The following is a 16,585-nucleotide window of genomic DNA, read 5'->3' on the forward strand; positions in this document are numbered from 1 at the left end:
ATTGATTTGTATGAGTTCTTTATATTTTGTGGATACTATTCTTCTGTGGTTGTCTTTTCACTCTTTAAGGTGTCATTTGATGATTAGCTCTTAATTTTAACGTAGTCAAATTAAGCAGTCTTTTCCTTTATGGTTATTGCTTAAGTTTTAGAAAATCCTTCCAAACCCTGAGGTCACAAAGGCATTCTTTTAGATTCAAGCATAAAGGCTTTATAGTTTTGCTTCTCTTCATTAGTCTTCAGTTGCGTGGAATGTCAAGAGTGAATTTTTGGTGTATGGTGTGAGGTAAGGGTCCAATGTACTGTCTTTCCCATGTGGACAGCCAACTGACCCTGAACATCCTCTTCCCGCCATCTGCAGGCCCCTTCTGATACACAGCAAGCATCCAAATGTGTGTGGGCTATTTCCGGACATTCAATCCTATCCCCTTGGTGTGTGTGTCTCTCTCTGCATCAGCACCACAACGTCTGAATGACCAATGCTTCGTAACAAGTACTGATGGCTGGGAGAGTGAGTTCTTCCACCTTGTTGTTCTTCAAGAATAGTGTTGATTCTTGGCTTTCTGCACTTCCAGATCAATTTTAGAATCAGCTTGTCCAAGGTTCCAATACAGAAACCTTGGGATTTTTATTAAGATTTGGGGACAATCTTTTCAATATTCAGTTTTCTAGTCAATGGAACAAAAGCATATTTCTCCATTTATTTATGTATTCTTAAATGTCTCTCATTAAGATTTTATCATTTCTCCTTAGACTTCTTGTATCTTCTTAATTACATACTAAGGATTTTTTTGTACTATTGTACACAGGTTTTTTTCACTTTTTACTTAAAAATAACTTTTTGACTTACAAAAGAGGCAAAAATAGTACAGAGAGTCCCCATATACCTTTCACCAGCTTCCCCTAACATTAGCATCTTATTTAACCATGGTACAATTATCAAAACTAAGAAATTAACATTGCGTCAATACTATTAGATAAGCTACAGTTTAATTAACTTATCTGGATTTCCCCAATTTAACTGCTAATATCCTTTTTCTCTTCTAGGATCCATCATCACATTTAGTCAGCAGGTCTCCTTAGTTTCCTCTGATCTGACAGCTTCTCAGTCTTTCCTTGTTTTTCATGACCTTGACACTTTTGAGGAATACTAGTCAGGTGTCAATGTCTCTCGATTTGGGCTTGTCTGATATTTTCTCAGGATTAGATTGGGGTTATGGGTTTGGGGGAAGAATGCCACAGAAGTGAGGTGCTTTTCTCACTGCATTGGATCAGGGTACATGACATCAACATGGTTCGTCACTGGTGATGTTAACCTTGACACGCTTGGTTAAGGCGATGTCAGCTAGGTTCCGCCACCATCAAGTTACTTTTTTCCTTTCCATGGTCTAGTCATAAGAAGCAAGTCACTGTGTCCAGCCGACATTCAAGGGGAGGAGAGTTATAGTCTACCTCCAGCAAGAGAGAGTATCAAAGAATTGGTGTACCTATGTTAAAACCAACATAGCAATGAATAAATATTTGAGGGGAGAAACTTTGAAATTACCTGTTAAAGTTTCACCGACTAATTTTAGCACTGATCCAGGGATCTTGCCTGCAGCAAATATCATTGTGGTGTCCTAATGGTGGTTTTCTATTTTTCTCCTTCTTTCTACAATTATTATTTGGAATTCTTCCGTAAGGAAGATTTGTCCTGCTCCTCCAATTATTTATTTGTTAACCTGAATCAGTATGGACTCAGGAATATTTCTTTTTTGAGCTATAATCCAATGCTATTATTATTTATTTTGTTGCTCACATTATCCTAGCTTTGGCCATTGGATTGAGAATGGTATTTAGAAGCCAGGATCTGGGCACTGGGTGTGCCCATTGCTCCAGGGTTGTCACTACTTCTAGGGCCTGTCAGTGGACAGAGCTAGGAAGTATATGTATGTATATAACCTGAGTATACACACATATCTATATTTATTTCTGTGTCTACATTAAGCTAAATATGAATTCATATGATGTTTCTGATCACAGAGTTTATTCATACCCCCCGACTCGGTCTGTTACTTGTTTTCTGTAGCAGTGAGAAACCTGGCTCCCATTATCTATGATTTATTTGTTTAACCCGCATGAACACATAGTACCCCTATGAGAAACAAACCTACCAACTACAATAGTGGGTTTATGATAGTTTGTTAACTTTAGCCATACCGTGTCTGGTCAAAAGATTGTTACTGAGGCTTTGTAGGCCAGCTCCTTCTTCCCCTCCCCTTTCAGCACTGTCATACATTCGTTAACCCAGAATTCACTCGTCAGTCTACTCTCCATCCTAGGATCCTCCAACGGTCTCTTGATTTTTTTTAGTTTGTCCACAGTAAAATTCGCTCCTGGAGATGTACAGTTCTATGAGTTTTGACAAATCCCTGAGGTCACGTATCCACCACCACAGCATTATACAGAGACGTTCCATAGCTCTGAAAGTTCCCTCATGCAACCCTTTTGAAGTCAAGTACTCCCCCTCCCCTAAACACTAGCAGCCATTGACCTGTTTTATGTCCCTTTATGTAGTTTTGCCTTTTCTAGAATGTCATATAATATGTAGCCTTTTGCATCTGGCTTCTTTCACTGCTTAGCAAAATGCATTTGAGATTCATCCATATTGTTGCATGACTCCTTAGTTCATTTCTTTTGATTGCTGGATGGTATTCCATTGTATAGATGTACCACAGTTTGTTTATCCACTCACCTATTGAAGTACATCTTGGTTGTTTTCAGGTTTTGGGAATTTGAGTGAAGCTGCTATACGTATTTATGTACAGATTTTTGTGAACATAAATTTTCAATTCACTTGGGTAAATATATGGGAGGGACCACTGGGTCACATGGTAAGTGTATGTTTAACTTTATGAGAAACTGCCACTCTTTCCCCACATGGCTGCACATTTTGCACTCCCACCAGCAAACATGTGAGAGTTCCAGTTGCTCTGCATCCTTGTGTTTGATGTTATCAGGCTTCAACGTTTTTTTCTTTTGTTTTTTTTTAATGTAAGCTGAGAAGTAAGGCTCTAACTTTATTTTTTCCAAATATCTAAAATCGACACCACTTTTTAATTTTAGCCATTCTATATGGGTGTAGTGGTAGCTCATTGTGGATTTCAATAGCATTTCTCTAATAATTGATGTTGATTGAATTGAGCATCTCTTCACGTGCTTATTTGTAATCCCTTCTTAAAATTGGGTCATTGGCTTTCTTGTTGTCAAGTTGCAAGAGTTCTTTATATATTCTGGATTCAAGTCCTTGACCAGAGAGGTGCCGTATAAACATTTTCTCCAACTCAGAGGCTTGTCTTTTCATTCCCTCAGCAGTGTCTTTTGTAGAACAAATGCTTTTAATTTTGATAAAGTCCAATTTTTCAATTTTTTTCCCCTTAATGACTGAGCTTTTGGTGTCGTACATCAAAACTCATTGCCAAATCCAAGGTCCAGAGATTTTCTTCTATGTTTTCTTTGAAATTTTATAGTTTGTTTTACTTTAGTTTTTTTAGTAAGATTGTATACAATACCTTTTACACTTTCATCTTCTGATTGTTGATGATATCCCACAATATTAGGCAGAAATGGTAAATGTTTTAAAATTTACACACACACATTCACAAATTTATATTACAACTAAATTTAAGAGACAGTTGTATTACTTTGGGATGAGAAAACCTTCCTTTTTAAAAATGCAAAAAAATAGGTGTCAGTTTAAAAACAGAAAACATTTCTATGATAGAAACAACCAAATAATTAAGGTTAAAATAACAAAGATAGCCTGGGGAGGAGATCTGGGCCTCATGTGACACAGGGTTAACATCTCTAATATATAAAAAATTCCTACAAATCGACAAGCAAAAATGAGCAAATGATATGAACAGACAATTCCGTAGGAGGAAATCCAAACAGCCTCTGAGCCATAAAAGGCGCTCAGCGCAGAAGGAAAAACAGCATCCCAGTCTTCATCCACGCTTGGCGGGCCCTGCAAAGGCTGCCAACAGCTGGTTAGGTCATGGATGTGGGGAAGCTGGCACATTCACACGCTGCTGGTGGAATCTGAATTGCTACATTCTTGGGAAAACAATCCAGCAACATCTATTAAAATTACCAAGGAAGCACTCGCTCACCTGCTGCAGTGTCAGGTTTTCATAAAGATGGGTGGTGCGTCATCTTAAAGCAGTGGCTTAAAGCTAATGGAGCCTGAGTGTCCGTCAAACATGGAATGGAGAGAACTGTGGGAGATCTAAACTACGGACTTCTACACAACTATTAAAATAAGACTTAGATCCATGTCTGTATACCTGTAGAAAAATGAGATGAGCATGTTGTAGAGTGACAGGAACAAAGTGACAAGAACAGAGCCATCACATGTGCATAAAAGCAAGTCCTACCTGGTGTCAGCTGCTATGATGAGCAGAGAGGGATGAGCTAGGAATCCAGGTGGCAGTTAACACTGGTGACCACAGAGGAGGAAGGCCTTCGTAAATCTTTGAGTTGTTTCACTTTTTACAAGTACTTAATACTTTTACAATAAAAATTTTATATGAAGAAAAAGTTCAGATTGATAATCAGGGGACTAAAACATATTCTTAGTCACCCCTGAGCACCAGCGTCAGATTGCTGAGGGTGGGCCCAGGAATCTGAATGTTACAGCAGCTGTTAGGGTGGTTCCTGTGCCTCCCTTGGGGTGTGGGTGGTGGATGTGGCATCGTGGCCTGAGTGAGGGGCCAGGAGCTCTGTGGCTGTCCCACCCTCCCGGGCTTGTGATTCCTTGTAGGCAGTAGTCCTACCACCCTGGGTCTTCACTGGGGCGTCGCAAACCCTCTGTCCACATGAGTGATGGCCTGGTGGTAGGAATCAGTTTCTCTTACCAGACTTATGCTGGTCAGTAGCTTTATTCTTGACCTGAAATGTCAAGTGTGAACCTGGAGAGACACCTGGACACCTGAGCTCAGCCCAGGCACAGTCCTCATTCTAAGGAGGCATCACTGGCCTTCAGCCATTGAGGCCTCAGGCACGTGGGGGTCATCTTAGCCTGCCCAGATCCTCGGCACTGAGGCTTCGTGCACCATCTCTACTCCTCACCTGGCCCTGCGAGTGGGCATCTTGTCCATCTGCGGGGAGGGTCATGGTTTACAGGTCTGTCCCATGGCCAGGTTGGCAGGTTGGGGTGGGCATCTGAGTCCAGCTCTAGCCAGCCCTGAGCCCCTTTGCCATCAAGCCTTCCAGATGCCTAACATGGCCACAACTTTCCCCGCAGTGAAGAAGAGCCCCACGCTGCTAGAAGTGAGCACGGCCCATTTCATGAGAACCAACAGCTTTGCTGAGGACCTGGACCTGGAAGGGGAGACGCTGCTGGCTCCCATCACCCACGTGTCACAGTGAGTGCCCACTTGCCCGTGGATGATGGGCAGAGGAGTATAGGGCTCAAAGGGCTCAATGCTGGGACTTGGGTCTACTCACCCAGCACCCACCACTTGCTGCCTGCCCTCAGCAACCTGGGGCTACCAGCCACCATGGGCTGGCCCCAGTGCCTGGGCACCAGGCGAGGAGGGGAGCAGGGGCATTTCCCGCCGAGTCTGGGAACATGATCCTCTTGTTTTGACTTATGGAAAACCAGACTGATCATTTTCCACTTGTTTTCGTGCTTCGAGCGTCTGAGAAGATTGTTTTTCTCTCCCCTAGCCCCCTCCCACGCCCCCCAAAAAGAGACGACTTTGTTTTTCAGCACTTCCCCGTGGAACCCTGGCCCAAGGCACGGGGCAGATGCCGAGTGCTGTCTGCCAGTTGCCGCTGCTGTCCTCAGGGGCTCCTTCAGGTGGAGGAAATGGCTGATTTTCCACGCCTTCCAGTTGGCCTTCCCCGGAGGCACAGCTGGCCTGGGATGCATGCCCGTCCTCCCCCGCCGTCACGGCATCGCCAGGCCAATCCCGGGGGCCCAGCCGTGGTGTGATTCCCCTGTGACATGTGACTCGGTACTCCCTGCCAGGGCACCCAGCGGTGATAGCCTGTGGCGGGGTCAGCAGGGCATTCGGGCCCATTCTGGCTGCCACCCCACTGGGGATCCCCTGAGAAGTCTTTCTGTTCCGGGATGTGTAAGCGGCACTCTCAGCCCTTCCCAGGGGCACTTGCCGGCACTCTTTCCTTCTCTCTACAGACAGCTCCCTAAAGGGTATCAGGCTCTCCAGGCTTTCTAGGGGTCTTGAGGTTGTCCTGAACCATGTGTGCCTGTGTCAGAGTGAGGCCCTAGGCCTGCTGCCATTGCTGCCAGCCAGGTGTGGCTTTTGCCTGGTAGGTAACTGAGGAAGTTGGGACCCGAATTACAGGGTCTCCTGGCTGCTCATGTGACCTGAGGACTGGTAGAGTCAGGTAGCAGAATGAGAGAAGGATAGGGTTGTCTCGAGGTGGTATTCTGACCAGACAGGACCCGCTCGCCATCTTTCCAGGTCCCCCAGGCTCACAGAGAGGTTGGCAGCACCCCGTGGTTGGCAGGGTGTACATAAGAAGTGTTCACAGGTCTTGGTGGAAGCCAACCGGATCACTGGGAAGCAGGGGTGACTTGTCCTCGTGGACTCAGCACCAGAGCAGGCTTCTGAGTTACCCCAAGGAATGGGGCTCTGAACTCTGGGTCCGTCCTGGAGATGACCTGCCAGGCTCACTTGATAAATGGGCAGTGCAGAGGTGTGAGCAGCAGCGGGTTGTGCAGGTACGTGTCAGCGCCTGAAGGCAGAACGCCAGCTTACCACTTTGGCTGAGGCCTGTACAGAGTCCAGGGCATGAAGAGATACCAAAGTGGTAAAAGTTGGAGTTTTGTAGCTGGTATTGTGTGCAACACAGGTGGCAGTGCCTGCTCAGAGCAAGGGCAGTCAAGAGCCCGCTGAGAACTACAAACCTCGTGTGGTTGGACACCACCCAGGCCTCAGCCTGCCCCTTCTTGTCTTCCTGGCCTCTCTCCTGTCAGAGCTCATTTTCTGTCATTCTCTCAGCCGTGGCCCAGCCCCCAGGTTGTAGATCCAAGGAGTTGCACCCTGGGAGGACAGGGTTGTCACTCACCACCCATCCAGCCGGGCAGTCAGGCCTCATCAGCTCCCTGGGCTCTGAGGCCCAGGGTGAGGGTGGTGAAAGACTGGAGTCTGAGATGGCCCACCACTGCTTTGGGCAGTCACCCCTTTTGAGGTGAGGGCTGTCCACGCTGGCACACACCAAGCTTCTTGGGGCCAGAGGCTGCCCATCTGCCCAGGGAGCCCCAGGAGGCAACGCAAGCCAGTGTAGCTGCATCGTCAGGGGCGCTTGGCCACTTCTTGTCCTCCTCCTACGAGACAGAGGCCATCAGACCGGAAACGCCCCAAGCTCTCTGCTTGCAGTGGGCCTGCTGCATCATCATCCAGAGAGCCTGCTATGGGACTTCTTAGGCCAGCATTCCCACACTTTGGCCAGTTGGTTGTAGGAAAGGAGTGTCTTCTGTCACCTCCAGTGCTGGCTGGGCCTAGGTAAGGCCAAAACACCAGTCTTCACCTGACTGGGTTCCCACCCTAACCTGCGAATGTCTTTCCCAGTGCAGACCCGTCCAGAAGCAGCGGATGTGAGCAAGGTAGGAAGGAGCCCAGGCGTGGTGCACGGATGAGGGGTCTTTGGTTGTGGCTGGGAGCAGGGAGACCGAGATTTCAGCTGAGGGGCCACCTGGAGGCACTGTGCTCTGGTCAGGGCAGAGTCAAGGCTGAGATGGCAGGGGATCTGTGAGCCTGCCTCCTCAGTAGTTGGGGTACCGTCCCTTGAGGAGCTCTGGTCGGAACGGTAGGATGCAGGCCAATGAAAGTGGTGTCAGGGCCTCAGAACCCAGCTGCAGGCTGAGCAGAGGGCCCACCACCATGGCTGGAGGAGGAGGTAGCCCCGGTGGGCACCGTGTTTACTCAAGGCTACACCGACCTTTGGGGCGGGAAGGCAGGCCAGGCCTTTGTGCCTATGCTGGGGCCGCATTCCTCTGCCTCCTGCACGGCCGACCTGGTGATTGATGCCCCTAATTAAACTCGGCTCCAGCTGCTCAGGGACGTGGCTCCCACGAGCAGCCCAGCTCTGTGGACCCCAAGAGAGGAAGAGAGGTGCACGCCCTGATGTGTGTGTCCAAGGGACAGGGATGTGCATGGGGGTCTTGCAGGGGGCAGAGTGGGTGGGAGGCAGTTACTGAAAAACAGATCCATTTTTCTTCAGCATTTTACTGATGTTAAATGTATTACCACGTTGGGCCAGTTCCAGAATTCAAATTAAAAGCATAAATAAAGACACATTTTGTTTCCATCTCAAGCTCTCCCCGCCCGCAGGGCCCCAGGGAGGTGAGGTCACTGCAGCCTTGATTACGGGAAGGTCCCTGGGGCTGGGCGAAGCTCCTTTTTCCGGGGCCTGTTGGCCATTGGTGGAGTGAGGGGTGGGGGGCCCGGGGTCTGCAAGCAAGCCTGGTCCAAAACTAGGGAGCCGCCAGCGAGCAGGGGCCAGGGTGTAGTAGGCTGGGGAGACGGTGGCTTCAGCCACGCCAGCTCTGTAGGCAAATCCCAGTGTCCCTGTGCAGTCCCAGGGCCCTCACCCAGCTCTGGCACATGCAGCTTCCCACACAGCTTTCAGGGAGATAGTCTTCTGGGTCCAGCAGGGCCAGAAGGGAGCCTGTCTGCCTCAAGCTCCCTGCGCTCTGTCCCCCCTACCCAGAGCCTTGCCACAGGGCTTCCAAGGGGCAAGTGTAAGGTAGAAACAGGGCATATAGAGTACAGTATGGGGGACCAAGGGAGCTCCCCACCAGGGGAGGAGAGCCCTGTACCCCAATAAGAGCTGAGATGAGTTCCGGGGATCCTGCTTCACCCACTGTCTTCTGCCCACGGAGAGTCACTGGCAGGATAGTGGTGGTGGGGTGGGGGGAGGCACCCACCCATTTGTGCATCCCTTGCCTTGAACATTGTGTCCCTATCTGGAACGCCCTTGTCACTCATTGCAGCCATCAGATTCCTACTCATCTTTCCGATGTCTGCTAAGGCGTCCCTGCCTCAGCCAGGATGCCTGCGGGCCAGGCGGCCGCATCCTCCTCCAGCTCTAGAGGCCCTCGGTACCAGCTCCCTGAGCCTTCAGTACGGCGCCTGGGACCCTTTTTGGGGGTCTGTCTCCCTGCCTGGCCCTCAGCTCCTAGGGAGCAGGGAGTGTGTAGCTCCTCTCCACCTCTCCCTCGCCAGCATCCCTAAAGCCCCAGGCCAAAAGGAGCTCTAAGACTGCTGCTCCTGCCCAAGGCAGACAGGATCCCCTCAGCCAAAGCCTGGCCAGTCCCTCCCAAGGGGGACATGAAGCAAGCTCGGCATGGGTGCTAGCACACAGGGCCTGGGATGGCAGGGTTAGAACTGGCCTCGGCATGAGGATCTGTGGTTCTGAGCTCTGGGCTGTTAGCGGAAGTGGCCTGGGTACCCTTCTCCCAGCAACCTTGGGAGATTGCAGCCATTTCCATGAAGTCCCCTCCCCAGCTGCAGAGTCAGCGAGGACTGGCTTGGAATTCACATCTGCCCCATCAGTTGCACATGGATGCCCAAGACAGATGGTGCAAGAGGCCAGGCCCTCCATGAGCACAGCAGCCTATGGTTTCCCAAAAGGGTCCCCCCAGAAGAGTTGGTCCCTGGTCCCCTCCATCTCTTCTGTCATGGCATCTTGGATGGGCGAGACTCAGCTCATGTTTATTAGCCACTCCCCATTCTGCTCTGCAGGCGGAGAGTGTAGGGCAGCACCCTGTCCACTGAGATGGGCCCGGGAAGGGCCAGGGGCCTTCCAGGAAAGGCAGGCATGGGAGGCAGGGCCGAGGCTAGGGCACTGCAGGGCCCCCACCAGGTGACCGTGAGCACCTCCCCAGCAAGCATGTGCTTGCGGGCCTCCTGCAACATGACAGCCTGTAGATCCTTGAGCAAAACCAGCCCTGTGTGCGTTAATTAGAATTTCCATGTCTTCAACTTTCTCCTGGACCCTGCAGAATCTCACGCCAAAACGTTCAAGTTTCTCTTTTCCAGCGAGGCCGCTGTGGCCTGGCTTTCATCCACATCACTACTAATGTCTCCTGAATTCTGCGTTTGTCAGCGAGGCCAGGGCCAGCCCCATGCCTTCTGGAAATGGGGGCAAATGTCACAAAGCTCAGCCCCGCTCTTGGCTCCGTGGACCCAGGGCTAGCTCTTTTGATGAGACCAGCTTTGCCTAGAACATTTCAGACATACCCAGGGCCCACTGCAGCCCACCCCCCCTGGACCCAAGGAGGCACCAGGCACTGTACCCCTGCAAGAGCCTGAGCTCCTCACTTTGTTTCTCACCCTGCAAACCTTGGTGGGAAAGGATGGAGAGGCCATTCTGGGGCCAGTGTCCAGGGGGACAAGGGAGGGGGCTTGCCAGGAACAGATGAGACCAGTTTGTCTTTCCAGACCATTGTCCCGTCTTCTTTGGAGCTCCAGACCACCTCTGTCTGCACGAGGTGCCAAGGAAGCCCCATGGGAGCCCGCCCGGGAGGGCTATGCGAAGCTGCATGAGTCACAGGCTCCCTGTCAGAGCCTCACAGTCCCAGCCAGGCTCAAACCCGTCTCTGAAATGCACGGGGGGATTAAATGTTCTCCTAATTAAATTAAAAGCGAGGCGGAGTGGCTCAGTGGGAAAGAGACGGGACTGGGAATCGGATGCCCTCAATCTGGCTCCCAGCCTGCACTGGCCCAGCTGCGAACCAGCCCCCAGAGGCCCCCTAACCTTGGGGAGCCTCACTTCCTCCATCTGAGCATGTGAGGAGGATGCGGCTGGCCTCGTGGGGCCACTGCTCCAGGGAGTGGGCCTGCTGTCTAGGTAGAAGGCCCAGAGGAAAACTAGCAGGCTTCTTACTTCCTCAGCAGCCATCACAATAACCCCAGGCCCAGGCGTTGTTGGGACCCGGGCTCAGCCCTCTCCACTGTGCACACATCCTCAGTGAGAATGGCCTGGACCTGGCAACAGTGTTGGAGGATGTTAGGGAGAGGACAACGTCCATACACTAGAGGTGGCTGGAGGACAAAATGACTTCACAAATTGCACTGGTGTTGCTATGGAGACACTTCTGGTGGTTGGGGGGTGGTCCCACACAGCTCCCACGTGTGCTCTGCCTAAACCTAGAAGAGGAGACTGAGCCCTGAGGCAGCCTGGTCTGCAGGCCAGAGGCACAGGTCCCCTGAGCAGGGGTTAGGGAGAGTTGGGGGCCAGACCCAGCCCCTCTCGAGGCCCACACTGTCCGTCTCTCAAGTTAGGCTTAGAAAGGATTGTCCTCGTATATAGAGCTTTATGTTTTCAACTTCTTTGTTGAAGCATGAAGTACATACAAACACGTACACAGGTCTCAAGTGTACAGCTCAATGCATTTCACCCCCTAGGACTCACGTAACCAGCACCCAGGTGAGACAGCAGAGCCTCTCAGGAAGGCCTTGTGCTCCCGCTTCCTGTCAGTGATGCCCAGGGGTAACCACTGTCCTGGCTTCTAGCAGCAGGATTCAGCTTCGCCCATTCTTGAACTTTCTATAGATGGACTCGCACAGGCACACACCTGCATGTCTGAACTTCCTATGAGACTCGCGTATGGCTGAGGAGAGCAGTTCTCTCTCCCCCTGCCAGCTGGCACTCCACCGTGTGAACGGCCTACACTTTGTTTATTCGTTCTACTGTCGGTGGCCACTTGGACAGTTTCCAGTGTGGGGTTGTTATCATCAGTGTGAGGAATATTCTGTACAGGCTTTTTGGTGAACAAATGGGCTGCATTTCTGGTGAGGATATGCCTAGGTGTGGACCTGCCGGGTCGCGGGATGGCCATGTTCACTTTTAGTTCCCAAAGTAGGCGTGCCCATTTTCCCTCCCACCAGCAGCATAGCGGATTCTGGCCTCCATGTCCTCAATGACACTTGGCATTTTCCATCATTTCTTTTTAGCCGTGCTGATGGCTGTCTAGTGGCATCAAATTATGATTTTAATTTGCAGTAACCTGATGGCTAAGACAGTTGAACCCTTTCCCGTGTTACTATTATTTAGTTGGATGTTGTCCTTTGTAAAATGCCTACATCTTCTGCCTGTTTTATTTTGGGTTGTCTCTTCTTATTGATTTGTAGTTATTTCTATCTTTACATATCCTGGATATGAGTCATTTATCAGAAATACATATATATCTACGAATTCCAGATAAACGGCACTCCCCCTCTGCAGAACGCCCTTTTCCTCTCCTGAGGGTATCTTTTGACGAACAGAAGGCCTTAATTTTAACAGGATTCAGTTAATCCAACATTTCCTTTCTGTTTAGTGCTGTTTGTGTCCTAGTTAAGAAACTTTGACTACTCCAAGGTCATAAAGATATTCTGTTTTTTTCTAAAGCTTTATTAGCTTACCTTTCACATGTAGATCTGCAGTCCATCTGGAATCGATTTTTGTGTCCAATGTGAGGCTGAGGTCAAGGTATACTTTTTCCCCCACTTACATATCCAGTTTGACTCAGTACCCTTTATTGAAAAAACCATCCTCTCTCCCCTGCCCTGCCACGTCAGCATCGTCACAAACCAGCTTACTGTCTAGGTGGGGCTGTTTGTGCACCCTGTTCACTTCCATCGGTCAGATTTTAGTTTTCTCTTTTGCCAGGGCCATGCTTCTTTATCACTGTAGCTTGATAACAGGTCTTGACAGCTGGTCATGCCAGCTCTGGCCAGTTCTCCTGCCTCACGACTGGCTTGGCTGTCGTTGTGTGGCCCATCTCTCCATCCACGTGCTAACTGCCATAGAAAAACCTCCTGTAGGTGCGGTGGCTCTCTAGACGAGTAAGGGGAGAGCAGACATCTTTACAATATGGAGTCTTTGGAACTGTGTTCTTAACACGTCCCTCGTTTATCAGGTCTTGGTTCACTCCTCTTACTGTGTCCTGTGGATTCCAGTGCAGTGGTCATGCACACCTTGTCTGAGATCTACTCCTTGTCAGCTGCTGTTTGGTATGTGTTCACCAAGCCTAGGGACACTGTCTGCCAGGGAACCCTGGCCAGCTGGGGTCATTTCTTCTTGCCCGTGGGATGCTGGGCCAGTCACCTCCCCTCTCTGAGCCTCAATGTCCTCTTGTAGACACTGGGGATGTGTCTTGTGGTGCTGGTGTGAGGCCTTGAGGAGATAGGGTCAGGCATCGGCCGTGTAACTGATTTGGGAAAGTGCCTGATAAATGTTAGCCAGTAGAAAATGTCACCTTGTAATGGGAAACCCCATGGGGACATCCCTTACTTGGCCTGAGAGCTTCTGAAACTGCTGGGTCACAAGTTTCCATGAGATACAGATGGAATCACAGCGTGTGGCCATTAGGTGTTGTCCTTAACAAAATGTACTTAGAGGCCCCAGAGCCCCTGGCCTCAGGATGGGCTGGAAGCAGGGGAAATCTGCAGGTCCACAGCCCACAGCCTCTCGTCAATGGGGAAGGGGTTCCTGTGGATAAGCAGGGAGAAAGCTGGCCCCCACACTCAGGATGGGGTTCAGAGGGCCATGCCCCACAGCAGTCACAGTGCCCCGATGTGCTTCTGCCATTTGTTCTCATCACAGAGAGTAATTCTGACTACCTGATTTGTCTTCTAAGACTTTGGAACTGAACCATCAGACCACCCTGCACCCAAAGTATAATCCTTCACAACAGTGTCCTATGGTGCCTTGTTAGGGAAACTGAGGCAAAGAGTGAGGTGACTTTGCAAAGCAGTTAGAGGGTATTTGGGAAGTGGGAGAGTCGGTAAGGCTGTTCAGAGCGCACGCGCACGCGCGCGCGCACACACACACACACACACACACACACTCAGGGTCCTTCCCCACAGCCTCACTTGTGGTTATGGGCCTGAGCCTGCTCCCTCCAGAGAGCCAGGCCCCTGGAGAGGACATGGAAGCACCAGGCAGCCAGCTGCTGGGCCCCCACTGAGTTCCTCAGGTAGCTGATCTCTATATCTGGGATATAAAGCGCGGGGTAAGGTCACAACAGGACCTTTGGCCTAAAGTCCTTGAGCATGTTCTGGGCTTGTCCCTCTGGCCCAGCCTGGTGTGCAGTGGGGACCAGTGTCCTCCACTCCACGGCCCAGATTAGGCAGCCATCCGCTGCCCCAAGGAGACCTTTCTCCCACCTAATCCTTCCTCTTGGGCCTTTTGGAGGTGGGCTTGTTTCCCAATGTTTTCTTTAGGTTCATGTCTGAATTTGTTAAATTAAATTGAATCTCTTCCAGTTTCAAACACTTGAATGCTTTTTTTCTGCTTTTCTTTTTGAACTGCCCCATAACTCCCCCAGCCAGGTGTGTGGGCTCCAGGTGGAAGCTTATGGGGGCCTGGTTGTCAGGAGAGGCCAGCAGCAAGAGCAGGGGGGCCATGGTCATGAGATAGGGATGGACTTGGATGGAGCAATGCTCAGAAAAACTGGCTCCAGCTTGATTAAGCTTGGGCTGGTGTGTATGTGTATGTGTGTGGGGGCAGCGTGAGACCGTCCCCAGGGGCTCAGAGGGCTTCACTTGAGATGCTCTCCCCAGTGATCCCCACAGTCCGTGGCAGTACCTGGGAGCCTGCCTGTCTCCGGCACCAGGAAGTAGACTTCATCAGACCACCTGGCCTGGGTTTGGGCTGGGAAAATATCCCTGTAGGTGTCAGGAGATGGATAGACTGGGAAATGGGAGCCCCAAGACCAGAGACAAGAGGACCTTACCCAGAGGACACGCTAGCTGTGGGCAGCGCCAGGGCCAGGCCCCAGGCTCCTGACTTTAAATCCTGTGCTCCTTTGCTGTCTCAGCAGGGCCTGTCTTCTCTAGCAGGCCAATGCTCTCGCCTGCACCAGGCCCAGACCGCCCCCTTCATCAGGTCTGGGCCAAGTGACCCGAATCCTGGTGGCCTGCTGGGGCACTTCCCTGAGCACCATGCCCAGTCACCGAACTGCTAGGAGAGCAGCACAGGTACCTCCTCGAGGCCCTGGGCCTGGCCACACCCTGCTCCTTATCATGCTGCTTCTCCCACATGCAGGCCCTCCCCAGGGACAGGGAATAACAGTGTTCCCCAGTTGAGTCCTATGCAGGCCATGCCTGGAAGGAAAGGCTGATGGAATTGAGGCATTGCATGAACACCAAAACATGGGGTCAGGACTGGCCAGAAGGGGCAGTGAAGTTGGCCTATTGTCACAGCAGGACCTCATGGTACTCAGTCAGGAGACCCCAGTGAGCAAGACCAGGGCAGGGGGACTACCAATCCCAACCCAAGCAGGAGGGTCAGAGTAGCCCTGAGCAGGGCCAGAAGCCAAACTGGAGACTCCAGGCCCAGGCTGCAAAGCCACAACCTTCTCCCTGGGCAGAAATACAGGCCACCAGGAGCCACCACTTTTGAAAACAGTCTCATGAACAAACAAAAGGAACCATCTGACAGTGGAGTGTAGCTTGGCCTTCGTTTAGCAGTGGCTACTCTGCCTGGGCCCTGAGCCCTGGCAGATGCATCCTAGCTTGGTGCCAGGGCTCCCTGATTGCTGAGCACCTGAAATGCTCCTACCCAGCACATTGACCTGATGCCCTGCAGAAGGAGCATTCTCTCTGCCTGTCACTACCTGGCCACACAGGTGCAAGGACCCAATGACTTGGGCCAAAGAGAAGCTAAGCGTGACCAGCCTATCCACCGTGCGTGGCTGATCACGAACTTCTCTCATTTACCAGGTTGGTGTTGGCCCCTCTGCCTGTAAATGTTTAACTCCCAAGGATGCAGATCTCGGCTTGGAAGCCCGGGGGGCGGGGGCGGGGGGCAATCCTTCTTGCTAGTATGTGGGGACCTGCTGGTAGGGAACGCTGGTGGGGAAGAGTAGTGTCAGTCTTTGCCACAGGCCCACCAGTGCTGCAGCAAGGAGAGTGAGGGTTGGATATGAAGAGGGACTTCCTACAGTGAGCTCAGTCCCAGGGTGTGCTGAACGGGGAGTGTAGTCTTCTCCCATGGGTGGGATACCCAGCCCTGCGGGCCCCTCAGTGGTTTCCGGCTGCTTCGGGCCTGGGGTGCGGCCCCCTCATCTGTACTTGCTGGCTGCCCCACGAGGGCCTGGCCTAGGTCTCGCCGCTGATGGGGAGGGAGGTGTGGAAGCTGGTTTGCTGGGGCCACCCAGTGTGGGCTCAGGAAGGGAAGGAATGTGACTGAGGCCGGGTGTGGCTGAGGAGAGCGCAGCCAGTTGTGGGTTTTTCTTGGGGCCCAGATAGACGTGAGCAGAGATGGAGGCCCCTCTCTCTCAGCCCCCACCACACACACTAGGACCTTTCTTCAGCATGCGGCTGTGGAGCTGGAGGCCAAGGACACCCTCTGGAAATCTGAATTCCATTCGCTCTTGGCAGAGAGCAGCTTCCTGCTTGAGGAAGGTGTGCGCGTGTGTGTGCGCGTGCACACACGGCACGGGGGCTGGCAGAGGGAGAGGCATGTGGGTGGAGGGGTGTTTGATGAGATGTGTAAGGTGACCCCAGTGTTTCCCGGCACTGGATGGCACTTGCAAAGCCCGTCCGGAGGAGTTAAGACAAATACCTAGAGTGAATGAATCAGAA

At 51.3% G+C, this 16,585-nt stretch overlaps 1 protein-coding gene across 7 annotated transcripts in view; it reads left to right on the plus strand.

The window, feature by feature from the left end:
• KCNQ1 (potassium voltage-gated channel subfamily Q member 1) overlaps positions 1-16,585 on the plus strand; it is a 344,780-nt gene that overhangs the window by 149,963 nt on the left and 178,232 nt on the right. For all 7 annotated transcript variants that reach the window (XM_070228554.1, XM_070228556.1, XM_070228555.1 and 4 more), the window contains 1 exon segment: positions 5,284-5,404. In XM_070228554.1, coding sequence (XP_070084655.1) covers positions 5,284-5,404 — 121 coding nt within the window.

Source organism: Equus caballus, chromosome 12, assembly GCF_041296265.1.
Source record: "Equus caballus isolate H_3958 breed thoroughbred chromosome 12, TB-T2T, whole genome shotgun sequence".
In the NCBI taxonomy this organism is placed as follows: Eukaryota; Metazoa; Chordata; class Mammalia; order Perissodactyla; family Equidae; genus Equus; species Equus caballus.